Source organism: Aethina tumida, chromosome 7 (genome assembly GCF_024364675.1).
Source record: "Aethina tumida isolate Nest 87 chromosome 7, icAetTumi1.1, whole genome shotgun sequence".
NCBI lineage: Eukaryota > Metazoa > Arthropoda > Insecta > Coleoptera > Nitidulidae > Aethina > Aethina tumida.
The window spans coordinates 14,838,338-14,855,482 of record NC_065441.1 but is presented as its reverse complement, the minus strand read 5'-3'; the positions used below and the strand labels follow the sequence as shown (position 1 = coordinate 14,855,482).

Genomic DNA, 17,145 nt, shown 5'->3' with positions numbered 1-17,145 from the left:
CTGCGGTCGCCTTGAGAATGTTGTGCGGGGTATTTGCGACGTAGTTCTCTTGTTGTGCGTCGCTATTGCAATGCGAAAAATCAATAGTTAATTACTGCGATCCCGCTAATCACTTCAATAAGTGTTATCCGGCACACTTCATTAACTAAGTGAGAACCAGCAGCAAACGAAGGGCAAGCATTTTAAAAGAATTAGATAATAAATTTGGTATAATTAGTTTTTCATTAAAATTTCTTTAAAATGATGCAGAATTATCTATGTCTAATATGTATTAAACTAAAAATTGAAGGGTTTTTAACTAAATAATTGGTTACTGTAAATTACCCTTTTTTTTCGTTTCAATTAGATAAAAAATTAAGTACTGATAATTAGTTTTTCATTAAAATTTCTTTAAAATGAGACAAAATTACATATATCTTTGACTTTTGAATTATCATCAACAAATCTATATATTATAAGAATTTTTTCAAATTAAAAATTAATAATGTACAAAAAATGTTTTGTTAATTAAGATATGAAATATTTAATAATTTAATGTAATTAAATGAAAGAAAAAAATACTATTTAAGAAATATATATATACAAGTACTTAAAACTATTTAAATATTCATTAAATAATACTTAAATTATTAAAAAGAACTGTAAAAAATTGAGAAATGTTTGAAAATTACTTTTTATGAAAGTTAAGAAAAAATATTTACTTTTATAAATTTACAATACAATAATAATAATATGCATATATCATTAAAATATCCATAAGTATTTTTATTAATTTGATTGAGTATTAACAGGCAAAAGATGGGGTTTTTAACTAGATAAATAATTACAGTAAATTAGCATATTTTAAATTTAATATTGAAACCAAATCTTTTAAAAATTACGTTTACTTTACGTATATAAATAAATAATATATTTATAAATAATACTTACACATAATTAAATATTATATTATTTGTATAATAATATGTATTTTAAAATTAAAAATTTTAAGATAATAAAATCTTGAAAAAAATGTAATATTTGTGAAAAAAAATAATATATATTATTTTTTTTTTGTTTTGTAAATGTAATAATGTAATTAACATTTAATTTAATTATTATTAACTTTTTTAATTAATATATATATATATACACAAAAAATTCATATTGTTAGTAACAAATAAATAAGGAATAAAAAAGTAATAAACAAATAAATAACTTTTTCATGTTAACGTCTATCAAAAAATATATTTAAGTTTCAATTTTTATATTAAAAATTACAAAACAAAATATTTTACTAAGTAAAGATGGAAATAATCGTTTTTTAATTGAATATAAAAACATATTTTATATAAATTAGATTCATTTAATATTAAACATTAATTGTTAATAATCAAATGACGAAAATCATTGACCAAAAAAATTAGTGAATATAGAACTTTTTGGAAATAAACAGCAATCAAGAAAAAAATTGAAAGATCACACAATGATGTTTCAAATGTTCTTATTATTCTTATACAAAAGATTCTATTATTATTTGTTAAATAGTAAACCAAGCAGTAAACTTTTTAGGTAAGAAAAGGTAGAGTCACATACGAAAACGATATTATATAGAAATTTTGAAAAAAAAAATAATTTTATACAAATAATCTAAAATCGAGCATCATATTTATTATTAACAAATCGTCTACTCTACCATTTAAAAACTTAAAGCTTTTAAGTCCGCAAATGAAAAGGATCAGCCTGAAACTTTTGTTTTATTTGATCGATTTATATTCGTATTTAGTAATATTATAATGGAAGTTTCCAACTTTCTGCTCTGTCATTTTGTGTAATGCATGACAACTTAATTAAACGAAAATTAAACTTCAAAGTACAGACTGAATACGAATACACAGATTAAAAGTAGTTAGGGCAATTTAAACTAACTCTCAGAACGTGATAATCAAATTAAAATTAAAGTGTGTTTACATTCGGTAATATTAACAAGAACATATCCACAAAAAACATATGCATTAAAACAGTTAGGTGTTAAATTTCAGACGTGTTTTTGTACAATAGTAAATTAGTGAATTTGTCCCCTTTCACAAGTTGAAAACACGGCACTCCGTTCCAGATATTACACCCCTAACCCAATTTATTTTACCCCAACCGAAAGAACGGTGCGACAATAATTCGCGTCCGTAAAAAATTGGCCGCAGCGGCGGCGTGTCGTGTCGGACGCCCTCGCCGAGGGGATGATGCCGTGCATAATGTAGATGCGCTAACGAACCTGCTAATAAATTCCATCAGCGTCTCGTTTCAAACGCAACAATAAATAATTATATTTTTGCATAGCCGGCCGTCTGTCACGAATAAAATGCCCGAAATTGGGGCACGGCTAAAAATAGAGTCGTGCAACCCCGACGTTACGGCAGGAATGGGTGACGGCGATCGCCGTACTGTTACGAGTCCGGTTATTCACTTCTGTTTGATCTTAAAATAAAGGCAAAGCTTCTATTTTTACCTGGGTGCAAGGATTGCATTGTGTTATCGGGCCGGGATGTGGTGGCGTGCATTGCATCAACTTCCCGCCGCAATGTTGGAAGTGGGCCTCCGGTGAAATTCGGATAATGTGGAAAAACAAATCGATAATGGGCTGCTCGGACGCAGAAATTGAAACGGGCACATAATTATGCTGCTTAATTGTATATTTAAATATTTAAATGTGAAAAAGGGAAGTTTGAACTTAATTACGGATTGGTAATAAGATTAAAAATTATCAGAAAAGTAAAAAATTTAGTCACTTAATAATGGAAAATATATATTAAAATTAAATACAATTAAATAAACTAGTTAATTTAATTTTAATTTTATTTACTTTTATTAATTTATAAATGTATTATTAATTTTTTTTTGGTATCTTTTTAAAAAGAAAAATATTTAACATTTTTAACCGTTTTAGCAAAATTGCTGAAAACGAATTGATATACTTCAGTCTCCTTCATAGTTAAGGGCTTTTAATTAAGTACTTAATAATGATGGTGCTTCTACGTATCTACTTGAAAAGAGGATGTAAGTCTTGTTTTGCAAATGAAGAACTTTCACAATTTCGTTTTTATTTGAATTGAACGTAACATTCAACTGTGCAGTTAACATAAAATTTATTAAATTAAATTGTGGAGACAAGTTTATGCGCATCCACCATTTTTATAATAATACTAAAATTATTAATTAAAATGTTGAATTGAAAATAACATTCCGGTGTTTAGTTAACTCATTAAATTAAAACTAACTGATAAACAAATTTAAAATTAAACAATTAAAAACATAATGCTATGATTATTGAATGTGGACAAGTTTGGGCGCATTCACCATTTTTTAGAATTATACATAAATTAATAATCGAAGTGATAAATTGAAAGTAACATTCAGCTGTTTAGTTAACATTATTAAATTAAAATTAAATCCGTAGTATCTGATGAAAACAAATTTATAATAAAATTTATCAATTAATTTTTATGCCCACATATTTAAAAATAAATTAAATGTGCGCATTCGCCATTTTCAAGAGTTACTCATATTATACGTATACGTATATATATATATATATATATATATATATATATATATATATATATATATATATAATTATTTACTTTAACGCCCTGTATTCCTTTAATTGTCTTCTTTTGTAAGATTAGGCAAATCAATACATTTTTACATGGACAATTAATTGTAGATATCTGTACAGACTTTTCATATATTCGCCATATTCACTATTTATTTAAATTAATTTAAGTATATTTTTAAAATATATTTTAATAATATATAAAAGATCTATTTATACATTGTTTACTAAAGATACTTTAATATTAAAATTTATTTACTGTTCATATCTAAATATATATGAAAATAAATAAAATTTAATTATACATTAATTCCCATTAAATTATAGATTCGTCTCAAACCCTTACAAATTTATTTCAAATTAATTCAGTCATTTCAATCATAAATTTTGAGACAAAAGGTAAATGTAACCCCCTAATTAATTTCTTCCACTTTAATTGTTTTATTAAACACAAACAAATTAATCTGTTTAAATTGTTTACATCAGCCAACAATGTACATGTAATACAGTCAAATAAATATCAAATAAGGTTTGAGTTATTGCAAATTCTCCCAAATAAACAACCCTTAACTCGATTATCAACTTTCCAGTCATTCAATATGTAAGAGGGGCAACTTTTCTTCCCGCAACCCTACACAATAATCGATCCTCTAAAATAATAATCGGTTCGATTGGACACGGGGAAGTGGGTTACACAAATACCGAAAAAATAAAACCGCACTGAATAATTGAAAGACAATCGAATATTTTGCAGCAAATATTATCATTAATAATTAATCAGTGTTTTAATTCGACATAACTGGATGATTTAATCCGACGTGATTAATGGAAAATTGGTTTTATTGAATTATTTCACATTGACAGGCATAAATTGAATTGTAACGTTGTAAATAAATTCGCAGTCTATTTTTACTTTCGGATTCAGATCCAATTGTAATTATACGTGTGTGTACATAAAAAATTTAATCGGGCACATAATGTCATAGAATGTCGGGCTTATTTATATATCAGTTTTTCAGACAGTTAAATGCTTTGTGTAAGTCAAATTTTTCGTTGATCCCCATTTCGGAAGATCCGTGGAAGTCGCGACTTGGCACGCAGTCACCATATACTTTATTTGTTTCTGTCTATATTATTAAATAACATTGGAATGTAAAGCACACAACAAATAAATTCTAGAGATGCAAGCGAAGTTTATTTCAATGAAATTAATTTAATTATGATGTGTGTGTGTGTGTTTAAAATGTGTGAAAATTAGTCACTAGGACTGGAAATAAATAACTATAAAGTTAATGACTTGTGAGTAATTAAAAAGTTAGTTAATTATTTATATTACAACACCACCTTGTTAAAAATGTATATAAATGTGTTTCTTGAATTTAGCGTTATAAACTTTGACCTGGATTTGTAGTAAAATAGACATGAAATTTTTTAGGATTTTTTATTATTATTATAGAATCAAAATTTCTGATAGAATAAATCACCTCCCGCAATTCAGGATAATGTACATAATTTATGAACATCGTCGTTGGTAAAAGTAAAACTTTTATTTTATTTAATTTAGTTACTTATACTTTTAATTCCATTGTTTTTGGTGTATTTAAAACGTGTGAAAATTATTTCATTTTGAACGAATAAACAAGTAAACTGTTAAAATTTTAGATAAATGTTGTAAATTGAATTTATCTCGTTATAAAACATAAAATCTCTGACCTGGATTTATACTAAAATAAAAAACATGAAAATTATTTGCGAGTGTCCATAACTATAAATGAAAAACCGGATTCGCATATTGAGTTAATTATATTTCAACGTTACCTTGTTATATTTGTGTTTGTTCCAATTTGGAATTAGCTTGTTAGAAAAAGTTCTGATCTGGAATTAAATTAAAATAAAGAGCACCCAGAAATCAACGTTACATTGTTAAAAACTTGAATTTTGCTCGTTATAGATACTTTGACCTAGATTTATAGTAAAATGGACAACATGTAAATTACTTGTAAAAAAATTGAACAAAGTTTATTTTAACAAAACGCTTTTAATTAATCAGAGTTTGGTGAGTTTAAAATGTGTGAACGTTGTTTGGTGCCTGAAAACAAAACAAATATAAAATCATTCGTTCATTAATAAAACAAAAGTGACCAGTTAATTAAAATAGTTAATTATGGTTCAGTATTATATTGTTATAAAATTTTGATAAAAGTTTTAATTTGAATTTAGCACGTTATAAATAGTTTGACCTGATTTACAGTAGAGTGGACAACAGTTATTTACGACTGTAACGGGAAATATAACCTTGCCATGTATATATTTGTTTCAATTTAATAAATAATATGAAATAATTCGCTTAAGACAAAAGTAAGCAATTAAGAAAAATAGAAACCATATTTCAGTGGTACTAGTGAATTTAACTTTTGAAAACTTTTGTTCTAGAATTAAACCACAGTACATCCTGAAATTAGGAAACTGAATAATATTAATATATTTATATTATAAATTTCACTTTAACATATATGTTTATAAGTGCAAGTAACTAAAAAATAAATTAAAAAATTATATTGTAAAACTGTTTTTATTTAAATTTAACTTGTCATAGAAACTTTTGATCCAGAATCAAATCAGAATAAACAACTTACTGAAATTCAAATAGGTATTCTCTAAATAGCAGTAGCCAGTTAATTAAATTATTATTTTAATAAATATTATTTAATTAATTTAATTAAATATTTTAATTTGAATTTAGATCGTTACAAACACTTTGACCTAGATGTATAGTGCATAAATTATTATTTATTACCTTATTTACAAATTTATATTGTAGGTTTAATTGTTTTAATTTAAATGTAGCTCATTACAAAAGCTTCTGATAGGGAATTAAATTGAAATAAACAAGGTACTGAAATTCAAATAAGGAAGCTCTGAATGTTGTGCACAATTTATTTCATCGTTACAACTTGTGTGTAAACAGTCTTTACAGCGTTGATACTGATTAAAAAGTTTAAAATTTATATGACTTCTTTACTACATCAAGGATAATACGGCAGGAAAATACTTTAAACTAAGGTCAAGTTTCAAGGAACTGAATAAAAAGGAGCGTTTTTAAGCTGGTCGGATTTGATAAATATTCATAAAGGTACCATTCGGTTTGTACAAAAATAAATAATTCGAGGAAATTAAGTTTCAACTTCAAATAACCATATAAATGTTTAAAAAAATAAACTATAATTTATTGGGTCAGCGTAAAGAGAATACAAAGTAATCTGCGTAATCTCATCTAAAATGGTTTTATCAGTCGTTTCTACACTAATTCCCTAATTCCAAAGAGTCGACAAACCAAATCAACACATCTTAGAAGACGCGAAATGTTCCAGAATCACGGAATTAAATCAAATTTAGTACAAATGAAGGGAAATCTTTTTTTTACTTTAAGTTGGCATTAATTGGAGAACACCGTTATTTTAACATCAAGTGCAGTTTAAAAGTAATTTTCCTGTTTGATATATGGAGCAAAGTAAGTTCACAAAAAGGTAATAATTTATGTTTAGTGCAACATTACCTAAACAGACTTACGAGATAAAACTTTATAAATGGCACAAATGGGATGAATATGTAAATCTTATGGTAAAACCGAAATAAATATGGGTATTTGTGATCACAAGTCAATAAAAAAATTACATTATTTTTATAAAATAATAATGATTCAAGTGGAATAAAAATAAAATAAAATAGTTCGTAGAATGTTAAATCAAATTCTCTTTTTCAACTTGTGAACAAGAATTGAAGACATTTATTGGTACAAGAACATGGGAAAAACTAAATTTCAAATATAAAAATGTGCGTTGAATACTGATAATAATAGCATTGGCAGTTGAACAATAATTTTCATTTAATAGAAACAATTTTTTATAAATAAAAAATTAAACTAAAAAAGAACTTAAATACTTTTAATTTTTAATATGTTATAATTTGCTCTTTATATATTTTTTACGTGTTTCTGAGTTTTTAATATATTTTATTAACATTTTAAATTTCATGTAGTTTAAATCTTGTAACGTTAGTCAAAGAAAATTAGGTCAAGATAAAACAATGAATTCTTTTTGTAGTTTAAAAATATTTTTAATTACATTTTAACATTCCCTGGTTAATTATTCTAGCTCTGATACAATAGTATTAAATATAAAAATAAAAAAAGTAAAAATAAGAAAAACTAACTATTTTAAAAAATTGAATATGTATTGTGTTAATGTTTCTAAATGTTTTTTAAGTTTTTAATACAGACTCTTGGTGTACATTTCTAATATTTTTTTATGTTTAATGTTTACGTGTTTATGAATATTTATTATATTTTACCCTATATTTTAAATTTTCCATTTTATGTAAATCCTGCAATATCGGGAAAGAAAATAGGTCAAACTAAAACAATGGATTTTGTAGATGGTATAAAAATATTTTTAATTGCATTTTAATATTCCGTGCTCAATATTTTAATTAAGGTATTACCTAGCTAATAACAATTTTTCTAAATATTTTTAAATTGTTTATTTTACATATTTTAATGTTGTTGGTATTTACAAGTTTATGAATATTTAATATATTTTATCTCTTTTCCATTTTATGTAATCCTACAATATTAGACAAAGAAAATAGGATAAAATAAAACAGAGATTGAATAATATTTTTAATTGCATTTTAATTCTACCACTCCAATATTTTAATTCAGGTTTTTCTTTTGCTAATAGTAATTTCAATATTGATATAGAAATGCAAATAAAAATAATATAAAAAACAAACAGAACCTGCCTTGTTTCGATTATTCTTGTGTTTTTTGTTCTTGTTAAAAAAAATTATCTGAGAAAAATTAAGAACTGTACAAAAACTGCAGTTCCTTCAATTATAACTAATTTAAAAATATAACTCATTTTTGGAACATTTTTTACATATTTTTTATTTGTGAATATTTAATATATTTCGCCTCATATTTAAAATTTTCCAAAGAAAATGAGTTAAAAACAAATACATTTTTACTTTTGTTTTTAAGATCTTAATTATATTTTAATTTTCTTTAATTTATATATATATAATAATCTTCTATAAGAAAATGATAACAAAGTAATTAACTCAATAATTATAGTAATAAAACTTTCATAAATCAACTAATTCAGCGATAAGTAATAGATAAAAGTTAAAAAAAAAATAAGTTAATTAATTTTATACTTTTTGTTTTGGAAAAGTTTACAAAGAAAACGTATTTAAAATTTAATTTTAAAACTATTACAGAAACTTCCGGTTTATTTCTCCAGTGAAAGATTTATTATTTAGACCGGGTTGTACGGCACGAAACTGGCGAGGAAATTGGTGTTTCCTTGAGAAAAAATTCATAACCTCAAAGAGTTTAAAAGGGCCGTAACTTACGTTGCGAGTTGGATCTTCTGATAATGTTTTCCAGAAACGTGTTCTGGGGGGCAACCAATCCCCTCCTCCCGCCAGGCATCTTGTTGTCGATCACCTCTCAAAATAGCATACTTTTTTGGAGGTTCCGGCACTAAATTTCGTCACATTTAATTTCTAAGACATACATATCGCCGCCGGATTAATTCGTCGCACGGTTTCGTGGTGGTACCGATGTTAGATGGATAATCTAAGCTGGTTGATTTCGGTAGTCGCACGATCCGGTTGGCGGTTTCATGAAAGGAACGGCGAATTTTCGAAATCCGTTGCCTGTGAGACGAATCGCACGACCTTAAGGCCCGACATTTTTCGCGACACTGAAAGCTGGAAGGGAACTGTTTCCCAACACGGGGAAAATCGAAAACGACGAGTGCGCCACCCCGAAAGGGCGCAACCGCGCGACACCGGCTTTCAGGAAAACAACCAACGTAAATCCGACCTAAGACAAACTCAACTTACCATTACATTGATTGGATGACAAACCGCAGATTGTGAACTTCAAACTTTTCGTCGACTCATTTCGAATTGGTCGCGGTTTAATTATTTACCTTCCATGTAAATTTTATTAAATAATCAGTAAACTTAATTCCTTACGTATTACAGACAATTATTTAATTTATATGTTACCGTTAATGGGCAAACTTTAGTAGTTCACAAACTATCTAGATAGTTACATACTAACCAAACAGATTGACTTTTTGAACGAAAACCTAGTTTCACGTAAATTTGCAGTGAGTTTATAAACTAGATCAAAATCGTGGTCAATGTAATGAATCCAAGATTACTATGAATTAATTATGAAAAGCACTGTGACCACTTTACAGTTAATACTATTAAGTTGATAAACTAACCAACTGTAAATCCTGATTAAATTGGGAATAAAATTACGTATGTCAAAAATAAAGCAAAAATATATATAACATTTAGGAGATCAATGAAAATATCTTTATTTTTAATAAAACTTAATCTATGGCCAATTAATTAGCCAATGAATTATAGTTTAAAAATTTAAAAACTGATGAAAATATTGTTGATATATGTATATCCTACATTTTGAGGTGCTTAACATATTAAATTAATCACAGTGCACTTAGATTTGACAATGATGTACTATTTCAATTTATAAAAGGTAAATAATTATTTCTCATTTACCTCACACAAAATAACGATTTATAAATCTAGTACGGAGTTTACTAAAGGTAAACGCATACTGTTCACGATGTATAGAACTGGAGAATTGCAGTTTCTCTTGATTTTATTTAGCCTTAGATACTTTCCTATTACGACATAATCATATTTTAGTGCTTTAAAATTAATTAGATCTTAAATCTTTTATCTAACTTTGATATTCATTCTAATTATATTTTGATATCATACATTTTTTATTTATGAAATATTTTAACTTTTCTTAGTTTACTTTTCTAGTGATAAAATAGGAGCTAGATGTGAACTACTACATTTTTTTATGTTCTATGTTTAAAATAGAATATAACTTAATATTTTAAAAATAGGTAGAATATAATTAAAATATATAAGTAAATCTTGAATATTTTTATTTGGTCCAATATTTGCGCATGCGCTTTAAAATCGGGCTATTGTTTGTATCAGTGGTAGAGTTGAGGCGTGCCTCTAGCGAATGTAATAACTCCAAATACAAACACAAATGAACTTCCCGAACATTGCCAATTCTTCAGTTTCAAAAACTACGTGATTATGAGTGTATCTGGTGGATTCAGTTGTGGAAAGGTTTTTAATACTGCATTTCTTTTTTATTATGTTATGGCGTCAATCAGTATTAACGAGAAATAATTTATTAACAAAAAAAGCCGTTGACTTGATGGAAATTGAGAACATTTTATTATATTATATTTTGATATATTATTATTATATTTGTAATCCCTGTAATTAAAAATTATTAGCTTTAGTTCAGCGCCATCTATTAGCATTTAACCCAACATGATCAATTGACAGAAGTGGAAAAAGAACTATTGTTGAAATTTACTAGTTCTCTCACAGATGTCTCTGTTATAGCGCATGCTCATAAATGGCAACAAACAAATATCACTCAAAATTAAGTTGATATAACCACAAAAATATGATAAATGGCATTAATAATTCATGTACATATTTTTAACATTTCGAATAGTATATTTTTTACTTAACTCAAAGAAATCGTAAATTTTAATACACAATGCATTCGCAGCTGCTTTGTACAATACTGTCATGATTCACCATAGAATTGATAATAACTTTGTTTCCGTGTTATTTGTGCTTCGTTTACACTTACATTCTGTGATTCGTGTTCAATTATCAGTTGAATCTACGCAGTGTGTGTGTTCGTTTCGACAAGTACGGTGATATTCAAACGCCACAATGAATTTTCGTTGAGTGCACCAAATTTTTTTTTTTGTAAATAATGAGGAATTATTCACGATCATCCGGTATGATAGGAAAATTTTTTACCACAACAACAATTTTATCAAGAGTGTTTATTTTAGATTACCAATTAATAGATGAAATTCAATTTCATCAAGAATTATTTATTGACAATCAAGATGACTTAAAAATAAACCTTTATGGTTACCAAAACCATAAATTGCGGACGTTATTGTATCACTTATTTTGCATAACTTTTTTGGGGGTTCCTTATGTTATATTTGAAAGTAACCCCCAATTGAAGGCTGTGAAGTTTAAAAAGTGCCATTTAAACACTGCCAATGTTTTGTTAGGTAAGGTTAGGTAATTGAGGTCAAGGGCTCAGAATAATTATAAACTTGTGTAATAGTTATTAAAATTATGATCAATAACTTCTGTGTTAACTAATTTGCTGATAATAACATCCACAAGGCGCTTGTTTATAGTGAAAGTTTAATTAAATTTGTTACTATGATTTGTACTGAAGTTTTTTTATTTGTGATTATGATTACAGAAAAAATCTTTTATTTATCCATTTATGTTTCTTGTATGTCTAAGGCAAAACCTTTTTTCAAAATTAATGGATTTATTTGAAGTAAAATATTTTAATAGTATTTTTCAAGAAATAATTTAATTGATATCAATAAATTTATGTTGACAAAAAACTTTTTATTAATAATTTGGTTTTAGTTAATCAACTACATATTTAAATTAAGTATTCTTTAATATAATTTAATCAACAATTCATTTTATTTTTCTTCTGAAATACACAATTTACGAACTTCATTCACTAAAATCGAGCTATAATTAAAAAAGTTAGTATTATTTTGAAATTAGATGCTTGGATGAATCTTTTTATTTAATAATACTGTTGTGAATCATTATTATCACTGAAATGATATGGTATCATATTATATTACAACACAAAGAACAATTTATTATACAATAGCCGGGGTTTTTTAATAATCACTTAGTGAATCATTGTGCAAACCATATAATTTATCGGAAAATATTGTTATTTAAATGTAATGCAAATCAAACAATAAAAACCTCATGGTTCAAGAAAAGTTAATTTAATTGCATTGCATGTTTTAGTTGAGGATCCTTACGGGAAATACAGTATAATAAAAGTTGACACTGATAGACTGAAAGTGCCCAATTTGGGCCCATACGTTTTAAGATATTTTTTCTACCAACACACGAAATTCGTATGGAACCAAGAGACGGAGGCTTTCACCTCCTTGGACCGTTTCATACCCGCCACAAAAGTGGACGACTACTTAAATGATACCACTGGACTTTTTGATATTGACTATTTAGACTTGTAAGAATTTCGAAAATTATTTCTATTACATATAATACAAATTACGTGATTTTAGAACGAAATTATTTGGACCAAACAAAATACACATCGAGATTAAATCCTACTGGAAACTATTTGTAGAGGAAGTATTCAATGCGTTTTATATGTTCCAAGTGTTCTCAGTTGCACTGTGGTGCTTTGACGACTACATGTTTTATGCTGGCTGTGTCGTAGTCTTGACTCTTTTCTCCAGTATTGTTTCATTAATACAAACTAGAAGGGTAACTCTCATTGAATCCACCTAAATTGTTACTTCTCTACTTGTTGCGTTTTTAGCAAAGTGAGTCTCTTCACGAGCTCGTGGAACAATCAGTATGTCACCAGGTGAAGGTGGTGCGGCAGAATTTGCTCTGCGACAGTCACGAACTAAATCTTGATCCTGCTGAGCTGGTACCAGGGGACCTGATTATATTGCCGCCTAATAATTTCATTCTGCCTTGCGACGCTGTCCTGTTGACCGGTCAATGTATTGTCAACGAAAGTGTTCTCACAGGTTCTGGATTTAATTTGGATGAAAGTTTAATTTATTAATTGATTATTGGCTTTTCAGGCGAAAGCGTGCCTGTTACGAAAACCGCCTTGCACTCTAGCGAAGAGGAATACTCGATAGTCACCCACAAAAGGCACACTTTATTCTCAGGCACCACTTTGCTACAAACTAGAAATTACGGAGGTGACAATGTTGTGGCGAGGGTGGTGAGAACTGGTTTTTACACCACCAAAGGTGCTCTGATCAAAAGCATATTGTTCCCCTCACCTGTCAATCTACAGTTCCAAAAGGACAGTTACAAATTTATCTTTTTTTTGTTCGTTATCGCTTCTTTTGGTATGAGTTATTGCCTTTATATGTACATTTCCAGACATGTAAGTTTTGTTGTTAAATAATGGGATAAAATAAACAATTATTTTTTAAGGCTCATTTGAAAGATACAATTACTAGGGCCTTGGATATTATTACGATTGTGGTACCACCAGCACTGCCTGCTGCAATGGCTATAGGCACAGTTTATAGTCAGGACAGGTTGAAAAAAATCGGCATTTTTTGTACTAGTCCACCAAAAATTAACGTATGTGGGAAAATTAAGCTCGCATGTTTCGATAAGGTCAGTACAAATAGTATTTTTCTCTAATATTGTCAAAATTTTGATTGTATACATGTAAAATCCTAAATATAATGATGTCACAATTTTAGTATGTAGATAAACATATTATTAATTTATAATGCATAAATTAAAATAGATAACGGTCTATTTTAAGGTGCATTCAAATGTCCACAATAATTGTAAACAACCCAATTGCTCAACATGTTTTTTAGGAATCAAAATAGCATATTTTAATATTTTGTATTAATGTTATTAATATTTATTCATATAATTAATTATTTGTAGTAATTACATACAATTGATAATAGTACCATTTATTTAGAACGGTTTTTTATATATTTTTAGATTATATTTTTTGTATAAATCAAATGACACATTTCTAACTCTTTATACAAATTAAATGTTTGTGTAAATAAACTTTAATAAAGATATAAAACTTTTTTAACAGTTTGCAAAAGATTTCACCTAATATTTTTTTTTGGTAAGTCAGATTTCGTGTTACAATACATTTATTTCCTTTCATTTATATTAATTTTTGAATTTATATTCGCTTTTATTGTTTAAATTTAAAATAATTCTAACATGAGATTGAACACATATTTAACGTTATAGACTGGAACACTGACACACGACTCCTTGGACATGAATTCGGTGGTGCCCTGCGAAAACGCCCGTCTATCTGAACCGGTAGATCACATTTCCTATTTAGATTACAAAAGTAAATTGGTGCAGGCAATGGCTTGTTGTCATTCCCTGACGCAAATCGACGGTGAACTGAACGGAGACCCACTCGAACTCAACATGTTCGAATTCACCAATTGGGTAACTATTATTTGTTATTTGATTATTTCATGAACTGGCCTGTTTTCTTTTTTAAGAAATTTGAAGAGCCCGGTGACGACGAAAACGCCCGCTTCAACATGTTTGCGCCTACGGTCGTGTCGCCAGGACCACAGGCCAATTCGCAAAATACGGATGAAGTAAGTAATTTTTTTGGAAATAATTCACGTTTTGTAAATGTTGATTTTAGTTTTACCAAATCGGTATTATAAGGCAATTTCCGTTTTCCTCCACATTGCAATGCATGTCTGTGATAATTAGGAACTTGGAGGAACCAAATATGATTGCATTTACTAAAGGTGCTCCCGAAAAAATTATGGCCATTTGTAAAAAGGAAACTTTGCCTAATAATTATTCTATGGTGCTCTCAAACTACACAGTACAAGGTTATAGAGTGATTGCTGTTGCGTATAAACCCCTATCAGAAAAATTCAGTTTTAAACAGTCGCAGAAGGTGAAAAGAAATGTGGTTAGTATAAATTTAAATCACCAATAACTATAAGTTACCACTGAGATTTGTAGATTGAGTGTGACCTGACATTTTTGGGATTTTTAATAATGCAAAACCCGTTGAAAAGTGAAACGAAAAGGGTAATGAATAAATTACACAACGCCAACATTAGAACTGTCATGATAACTGGTGATAATGTATTGACTGCAATTGCTGTCGCCCGAAACTGTGATATGGTGAAGCTGGATGAGCAAATTTATCCGCTTGTAACTGTGGAAAACACCAATTCCAACATTCCGTTACTCACATTGGAAAATAACATTGGTTACAATACATGTAATTTATCCATTGACTTAAACGTACGTGACAACAACAATAAAAGTAACACTATTTATTCATTGATAATCGTTTCAGAATGCCCATTTGGCAATAGACGGCAAAGTCTGGGACATACTAAGACAATACTACATAGATATAATTCCACAAATTTTAACCAGGACCACAATTTTCGCCAGATTTCAACCTGACCAAAAGGCCCAACTGATTAAGGCATTTCAAAAAATGGACTATGTCGTATCAATGGTTGGAGATGGAGCTAACGACTGTGGTGTAAGTTAACAATAAATATTACAATTTGTTTAACTATACAGTTTAATTGTAGGCATTGAAGGCTGCTCACATTGGGGTTTCTTTGTCCCAAGCTGAAGCCAGTGTGGCGGCACCTTTTACCTCCTCAATTAACGACATTTCCTGTCTCATTCATTTAATGCTTGAAGGCCGTTGTGCATTGGTCACCAGTTTTGCAATATTTAAATACATGGCATTATACAGTCTTATACAGTTTATAACCATTCTGATATTATACCATGTAAGTTTCTTTGCTTTGATTGTAACTCAATATGGTTCACGAAATTATTTTTAGCACCGTTCCATCCTTGGTGATTTCCAGTTTTTGTATATTGACTTGGTAATAACCACTGCACTGGCAGTGACAATAGGTCGACAAGGTAGTAGAGTAACAAACACACAAAACTTCAACTCTCACGTCTTTTGTTTCAGGACCTTCGGAGATCTTGTGCAGCAAACGTCCGATTGGTTCTTTGATATCTACAAAAAATACCATACCTTTGATACTACAGATCATCGGTTGCGCTCTGGTTCAGCTTGGTGCTCTATACTATTTATCTTTGCAGGAATGGTTTGAACCTATTCCTGATAAGGTACATGAGGAAGTCATTGTATCGTGGGAAAATACAGTTTTGTTTACAGTATCCTGTTTTCAATACATTATTATAGCCATAGTTTATTCCAAAGGGAAACCTTACAGGTATAATTTGCCAAGCAACTAACAAACAAAAGTGTTTAATGTATTCTTTCAGGAAACCCTTGTGGACTAATTTTTGGTTTATATTGAGCGCGTTGTTGCTGTCCGTCTTTACAGGATGGATTATGATTTATCCATGCAAAGAAGTGGCGAAATTCATGGATATTATTTACGTCCATGACAATTCACGGAACCAAATTGCATTTAAATGCATTTTACTCGGATTTCCTTTGGCTCACATAATTCTAGCAGTGCTGATTGAAGTAAGTTAAGATCATTCAAGTGTTTCAAATTTGATGTGTTTATTTTTTTTTTTTAGAATGGCATAGGAGATCGACATTGGTTCAAAAAAATCATTCATTGTATAACAAGGAAAACGACTCCAAAGAATAGGTACAAAATGTTAATAGAAAGTAGGGATTTTGAAGGCTGGTTGAATTTTGACCACCAGGAAATACGGATACGTCCGACGAACGATAATATCTCATTTTTATGATATATAGAAATATGTATAGGGTTAAGAATAAATTTTTCGTTTGTAAAATTATTTCTTTTTAACATGCCAAATTAATTAAGTCAAAAAAATGAACAATAATAAAATAGTGACGATTG

At 28.4% G+C, this 17,145-nt stretch overlaps 3 protein-coding genes across 4 annotated transcripts in view; 2 read left to right on the top strand and 1 right to left on the bottom strand.

Moving 5' to 3' along the window:
* The window catches only part of LOC109602497 (potassium voltage-gated channel protein eag-like), a 48,633-nt gene extending 39,391 nt beyond the window's left edge, over positions 1-9,242 (bottom strand). For both annotated transcript variants that reach the window (XM_049969505.1, XM_049969506.1), the window contains exon 1: positions 9,002-9,242. In XM_049969505.1, coding sequence (XP_049825462.1) covers positions 9,002-9,080 — 79 coding nt within the window. In that variant the 5' untranslated portion in view covers positions 9,081-9,242. The remainder of the gene's footprint in view (positions 1-9,001) is intronic.
* LOC109602506 (uncharacterized) overlaps positions 1-17,145 on the top strand; it is a 181,663-nt gene that overhangs the window by 142,644 nt on the left and 21,874 nt on the right. The gene's annotated exons all lie outside the window — the stretch shown is intronic.
* On the top strand, positions 11,171-17,073 carry LOC109602508 (polyamine-transporting ATPase 13A3-like). Its single transcript, XM_049969503.1, has 17 exons — positions 11,171-11,478; positions 11,536-11,766; positions 12,548-12,776; positions 12,832-13,036; positions 13,092-13,308; positions 13,366-13,679; positions 13,730-13,918; positions 14,531-14,740; positions 14,797-14,898; positions 14,949-15,227; positions 15,281-15,568; positions 15,624-15,818; positions 15,871-16,077; positions 16,132-16,216; positions 16,269-16,536; positions 16,589-16,796; positions 16,853-17,073. Exons 1-17 carry the CDS (start codon positions 11,454-11,456, stop codon positions 17,027-17,029), a joined length of 3,429 nt encoding a protein of 1,142 aa, XP_049825460.1. The 5' UTR covers positions 11,171-11,453; the 3' UTR covers positions 17,030-17,073.